This window comes from Akebia trifoliata, chromosome 11, assembly GCF_017979445.1.
Source record: "Akebia trifoliata isolate Shusen 1 chromosome 11, ASM1797944v1, whole genome shotgun sequence".
Lineage (NCBI taxonomy): Eukaryota > Viridiplantae > Streptophyta > Magnoliopsida > Ranunculales > Lardizabalaceae > Akebia > Akebia trifoliata.
The window spans coordinates 35,599,052-35,606,396 of NC_141385.1; the positions used below are offsets into that span (position 1 = coordinate 35,599,052).

Below are 7,345 nucleotides of genomic sequence, written 5' to 3' on the forward strand. Positions count from 1 at the left end.
TTTGAAACAAGAATACCAGAAAATCAAGATCGTCTGAGAAAATCAGAGGTCCAAAAATCCTACAGATCCAAACACCATTACGAACTTGATCCATTGATTTTCCTCAAATAGAACCAACTTTCGAATTGAAGAATTGAAGAAGAGGTTGATAGAATTTATAGCAATTAGGGATTTCTGGACCTGAAGATTTTGTGATTTTCATTGATTAAGAGCTTCTTCTGATCTCCTTCTACATCCTTGAATCAACCCTAATGATTCGGCTCAGTAGAGAGAAGAGGAGGTCGATGATGGTTTGTTGGCGAAGAAAATAGGAAAAATGTGATTAGGGTTTTGTGGAGATCGAAGACGAAGAAGTATATACATATTCTCTCGATAGGTGTATAATGTAAACGTAAATTTAAAACGATTTTTGGTAGTTGAAACGGCTTAGTACCGTTTTTATTTAGAAACGACTTACTACCGTTTTAAACAGTCGTTCTTATTTCTTACTTTTCTTATAGTGTGCTTCATATTGAGTACAATATTTTATTTAAGTTTCAAGGTATAAGGTTAGCTCACAATTGCATTACATATTTTTCATCACAATTGTATTATTAATTTATTTTCAAAAAAAGAATAAAAAAATGAAAAAAATATTAACACTTTTAAAATATTTTCTTTAAAATCCTTGTATGTAGTGTTTACATATGAATTTCAAATCTCAAGCTCATGTCTTAAAATTTTTAAGCATGAGTTCTTTTTATTCCTCATTAAGAAAATCATAAAAAGATTACTTTGAAAATTTCACGATACTTCTGATTGGGTACTAGAAAAATAAGACTTTATGGAATAAGAGTTAACCTTCTTCCCTATATAGAGTGTTAGGGGAAATCTTGTCTAGTGAATTATGACCTCCTTGTCGTTAGTTGGTTGGTTAGAAGAAAAATAGAACTGGAGTTAGTATAACCTAGACAACAATCACATAATTAGACTGGGTACCTTGAAAAAGACTACCTGCTTTTTGAAAAAGAACACTAGAAAAATGGTAATGTGTGAAATTTTTTTTTGAAAAATAAAAGCATAAAAATATGAAAAAGATCAAATCAAAGCAAAAAATGTTTGAACTAAAAAAGTACAAAAATGAAAAGAGTCAAATGAGACCAAATAATGTAGTTTCAATAGTGTGAAAGCCGTCAATGGTAAAAACGTGCATAAGCTGGAATATCATAGATAAAGTCGCTTAAAGATTTTAAATTAAACATCTATAGCTCTCACAATACCAAACAAGATGCTCAATTTCTAGTTAGAACTGACCATTTTTAGCAGTTAGGAGGTGAAATCTTATTCTTGAAAAATATGTTGCTTTTAAAATCAAAGAAATGGCATGGACACTCAAATTATTTTTTTGAATTTTCTAAATTGAGGAATGAAAATTCAAAACTTTGCTAAACATAAAAGAAATTTGACTAATTTTTGAAATGTCGTTATGTTCGCCTTACATACTTTGATTTTTTATTTTAATATTTATGTAAAGTGTTAAAATTTTGTGATTATATTCACTACAAACCCTCACGAGTCAAACTCGTCCACTTAGGATAACCTAAGAGTTTTAGGGCTTGATGTATTCGTTAAATGCGATCATGTAACTTACAAAAGTGATTAATAAAAAAAAATACTTACAAAAATGGTTTGTACTTAGTTTTTTTGCTTTACTTTTGTCTCGAGACTAACAATTTTAGGTTTGGGGGTGTGATCAGGGTCTAGAAATTGGTTTCTAAAGCCCTGATTACATAAACTTTATGGATAAATTATTCACTAAACCCCCTAATTAGATATAATTCATTGTCAATCCTTATTTATCAGTGATTTCAAATAAATAATGAATTTCGAACCTAATTGTTATTATTTACATGTAACAGGAAAAAGTCGCAAGGTGAATAAAAAAAATCTAAAAACTCTACTGCAATCCAGAATTCGAAACAAAACCAAGGACCAAAGTTCAGGCCCATTTGGCCCACATGGACCATGGTGCGGTGGCTCCTTGGCACGGCGTGGTGGTAGGGATGAATCATTCCTCGAGATTTTTACATAAGTTTGGCGGCTACTAAATTTTCATATTGACTTAAGGTTTTGAAGTCGTGCGGTTACAAAAGTATCTTGAACCCTAGAAACTGTAATCCGGTCTCTCTATAAATAAGGACTAGACAGAGCTATAAGGATAGTTAGAAATCTCTACAGTCTGTTGAAATAATTAGGTTTTTTCTTTCTGTTTTTCTTTTATTCTCTTAGTTTTAGGTTTTCTTTCTTTCGTAGTTATGAAGTTTTGTAATCGAGGAGACTACAACTGGTGTTCGGAATCAAGAATTAATAAAGAAGATGATGCCCTTTGTGTGGCATTCCTTTAAAATAGTTTGCCACATGGACAATTCATATAATCCAATCTCTCTCTCTCTCTCTCTCTCTCACATAAAAACCCAAGAACACCAATTATTAAATGAATAATGATGATTGCACGTGATCTATGTGTATGGTTGGGTACGTGACTGACATGGAAATGGCACAAAACCACGCATCTTTTTCCTGTGTGTCCCGATGAAAATGATCTATAGTTTTGTGCCCTTGCCACGTACCCAACCGCATACCAAGACTACATGCATTCATCATGACTCTTATTAAATATTCTCCCTACATGGAGAGATCAGATATATCTTTTATTATTCTCTGTATTTATAATATATAAATTTAAATTTCAGCAAAATATAATCAAATTATTACTCATATCTTCTTCCTCCCTCTTATATTCGATTGCAAGATGTTACACATATTCTATAGACCAGTGCAGCTTCCTTGGTATTCACATTCCGGTCACCAATGAACCTGACATAAAAATCCAACCCGCTTGAATCACACTCGGATAATCCAGCGCGCCGTCCACCTTCCAACATGTTCTTCACAAATGCCGCCAAATTTCTCCAATTCTTCCCTTCAAACAACCTCTTATTCATTCTCAAGTATGTGAATGCTCTCAAACCATTACCTGAATCCGACCTACTTGTTGCCATAACTTGTGCAAATGCTCTATCATCATATCTCTCTAATGCATTCTCGCCCGCTAGCTCCGTTCCAGCAGCCTTAGTCGCCATCTTAACTTGCTTTACTAACCCTTCGGGTGAGCAATTTGCGCTCGCTGGCTGTTCCCCATCTCTCATTTCCATGCAAGTGAAGTTCAACACAACACCCCGTTTACCCATCATGCGGGCTATTGGTAAGTATCCATCCTGATGTCGGGTATTGTAGTATCCGGCTGTTAGTTCCGCTGCATGAGACCTGGTCCCATAATGCCAGTGAATCCCTGCTACCTTTCCGGATAATTTTGCCCCGGTTCCATGAAATATTGCATCGGCTGATTCCAGTATTCGGTCACCATGTTCTAGTAGCTTTTCAGCATACCATTGTAGGAAGAATTGGCCGTATTCGGTGTTCCATGTTCCGTCTTTTCGGAAAAATCCGGTGTCCTCGGGGAATTGATTGTACTGACCCGAATCATGTGGTGCGCTTTTTCCCCAATCTTTCTTTTCTATTGCCATGGCTGATGCTTCTAGAGAAGCTCTCATGTACTGAAGAGATACACAGAGAGAAATAATTTTTAGGATTGGATTGGTACCCATCAAGTCTGTTTTGAACCGATTAATTCGACATTAATTGATAAATAATTCTGTTGTAATCACATTCTATATAAATTATAACAATCGTGATACTCTTACAGTCTTACTACCCCACGTGGGGAACTCAATCGACTACCGTGACAAATTTGGCAACCGTAGATCTGCACTCCTCGAGATACACGGTTGCATCTCCCCATAAAAGGTGTTTCTCGAGGGAACCATGTATCCCGAGGAATGCAGATCTACAGTTGATTTAAGGAAAAGTTTACCGCAGTTAAACTTGACTCAGCCGAGTTTTAAGACCATTTACTAAAATAATTATTAATATGCATGGAGGGGACGGGGTCACTGAGTGGGGCCAAACAATTAATATTGAAAGATTATTTTTTTTTTTTTTTGTATTTTATATGGTGAGAGATTTATGTTTATATATATATAGTAAGGAATACCTTGTCATAGCACTGGAATTCACCAATACCAGGAAATCTCCATGTACCATTGCTTTCTGGATATGATGGATACCTCAGCTCTCCACATGGTCCCATACCCACTTGAACTTCCTGCAATTTTTCATTTCATATTTTCAATTAATACCAACATTATTATATAAAATAAATTTGAAAAATTATTTTTGATGATCAGTCCCACATATCATGAGATATTTTAAGCATATGATTTGAAGTTTATAATCCGAACGGATATGAGCACAATTGAATTAATATAAGATATAGTTTTAATCAAAATAAGATCAACTTGTGGGGCATGTGATGCTACTAATTAGATAAAGAAACTGAATATGATTGATGGGTGCTTACCACAATCACATCTCCTAGATATTCCTTGAACCTCTCGCGGAAACTCCTCATGTAATCAGAGTAGACTTGGATTGGTGTTCTCCCTTTAAGTACAGGCAATGAATCACAACCCAAGGAAATGTACTCGTGATTTCTCCGTCCTGATCTATCTGTATAGACAAGATCAGGGTTCTTGCTGATTTCTTCGAGTACCCATGTAGGTAGAGGAATGCTGAGTACCAATCAATAAGAACAATTAGACAATCAACTTTTATAAAATAAGGGGTAACGTGGATTGATATAGTAAGAGAAGACACACAATTTTTATTTATTTATTTATTATTATTATTATTATTATTATTTTTTGAAAGATAGAGAAGATATAAAGATACACGTCTTGACTGACGATATGATAATGAATATAGTTAAATGATGCAGTGGGATTCATGCATGTAGTTGTCCCCAATATTTTAGGGAATCCATTCATTGATGAAAGATAGAAATAGGGATTGGGTGTAAGCCATAAATGGCAACCACGATGAATTTAATTTGCAAATTAATTTCATGAACAAATTATAGAATTAAACATTAAAAAAAGGAGTGTACGATGATGAAAATTGAATAAAATACACAAAAATACATGTTCAATTCAAACCCTGGATGATTCATGTTGGCTGACTGGAATATTTGAGAACACCCATATATTCAACAAAAGAGAGAAAAAAAAAAAAAGGGGGGGGGGGGGGGGGGGGGGGTGAGGATTGCATATAAATAATAAGAACGACCACTTTTGCAAAATTCATGCAGAAAAGATTGAATTAATTTGGAAAAAAAAAAAAAGAGGGATGAATTATGATAAAAATTGAATAAAATACACACCAAAAACATGTTATAATTATAAGAACTCCTTTTTCATACCTGCAAGAGTCACCAACATTTCCTCCACACTGATGAAAGGACATAACAACTTGAAGCTTCAATCCATGCTTTTGCACCATTTGAACAAGCTCTGCATACCCTTCCCAATTATACTTCAATGGTCCATCTTTCTCTACCAATCCCCACCAAGCATCAACCATCACTCCTTCCACCCCTGCACTCTTCAAAGCCATCAAGCTCACATTCAACAATCGCGGCCTATTCAAATTCCCCCCTGATGATACCGTGTCAAGGGGCAACATAATAAACACGGGCACGCTTGAACCTTTCTTCGACTTACCCGAGAGCCCATGAAGTCTCTCCCCTTTCTCCTCTTTCCTCTCATCAAAAAACATAGTTTTTTGGCTCAAAATTTGCGCTTGGGGTATCAAATTCTTTGCTCCAAGGCAATAAATGGGCTTGAGTTGAGGGAAGGAAACCAAGTTGGGGAAGTTATCAGAGGTTTTCGGGTTTTTGGTGTCTTTAGAATTGATGAAACAAGAAGAAGAAGGTATTGTTAAGGCCATGGTGATTGGAAAGAGAAGGCCGTGAGAATGTATGGAGGAGGTTTGGGGGTTATTTATAGAGGAAAAAAAATTCAGAATAAGGCCTGGAGAAGAAGACAATGTTGGTAGGGTCTGGTAAAAGAAAAAAAAAAGTGCAAAAAATCAAAACTATTCATCTCCAACTTTTCCTTGTCATACTCTTTTTACGGGCTTATATTTCTTTTGAATTTAATCTATTAAATAAATAAACAAGGAAAAATGTTTTCTTTAATCCTCTTAACGACTATATCAAAATGATTAATTTATCCCTAATTTGTAGATCATGAAATGGTTAAGGTCGAATAGAATCCGACCCTTTATTCTAAAATCATTGTGTACACTAATATCAAAAATTTATTATAACAAAATTGAACCTCTGAAGACCTAGCACACACTTCCTTTGCATAATCTCCTCACAATTAATTGAAGGAGTGATCTTTTGCTAACAGCCCAACAGCCATTAAACATGTGGCATGAATGACATCAGCAATGGGAGAGAAAGTTTTGCTCTCCAGTCCATAGTGAAGAAAAAGAAAATTTTCTAATCTGATCACCTTTTGATGGTCAAAAACACGATCTAATGCAATAGGATTGTAGAGGACAAAATTGTATAAACTTAAAAAAAAATTGTTATTTTTCACCATTAAATTTTATTTTTAAATTTGTCTTGGATGAAGCTCGAAAAATAATTTTTTTAATATTATGTATTTGAATATAAATATTTCATTAAATCTAAAAGGTTGTGATGTTCGATTTTGTTAATAAGATATTCAATGTAGGCCCAATGATCTTTTTTAAGATTTGAAAGCTTAAAAAATAAATCTATAGGCAGAGGACGTAGGGGCAAGAAAGAGAAACTTTCTCTTTATTGTTGATGCTTTTCTCGCCACATGTCGAAGGGTCTCTTCAATTAAGAGTGATTTTTTGCTCACAGCCCCACAGCAATTTGACATGTGGCACGAATGACATCTGAAATAGAGATAAAGTTTCTCTCTCTTGCCCACATGCCCACATGTCTTCTCCCCCATTGATTTAATTTTTAAAATTTCAAATCTTATGAAAGGTCTTTGAATTCACCTTAATTACCACATTGACAATCCAAGAACACAATCTTCTAGCCTTCATGAAAATATTCATATTCAAACAAAAAAGAAATATATTATTTTTCGAGTTTCATCTAAGGTGTTGAAAATGGATGATTATCAAGCCCCCAAATTTAAAAATAAAATTCTACAGTGAAATATAATAAATTAAAATAAAATAAAATAAAAAATAAAAATAAAAATAAAAATAGATCAAAGTTCCTATCATTTTTTGCTCTACAATCCCATTAGATCAGATTATATTTTTGAATGTCTCAAGGTGAGCAGATTAGAAAGTTTTCATTTTTTTACTATAGGCAGGAGAGAGAAATTTTTCTTGCCACATGTCAAATGGCTGTTGC

At 34.2% G+C, this 7,345-nt stretch overlaps 1 protein-coding gene across 1 annotated transcript; it reads right to left on the minus strand.

Moving 5' to 3' along the window:
• Nucleotides 1-2,490: 2,490 nt before the first annotated feature.
• LOC147391404 (beta-amylase 3, chloroplastic-like) lies at nucleotides 2,491-5,931 on the minus strand. Its single transcript, XM_086459845.1, has 4 exons — nucleotides 5,357-5,931; nucleotides 4,460-4,670; nucleotides 4,094-4,204; nucleotides 2,491-3,596 (listed from the first exon to the last, which is right to left on the minus strand). The coding sequence occupies exons 1-4, from the start codon at nucleotides 5,881-5,883 to the stop codon at nucleotides 2,775-2,777; spliced, it is 1,671 nt and encodes a 556-aa protein (XP_086315971.1). The 5' UTR covers nucleotides 5,884-5,931; the 3' UTR covers nucleotides 2,491-2,774.
• Between the last annotated feature and the right edge of the window lie 1,414 nt (nucleotides 5,932-7,345).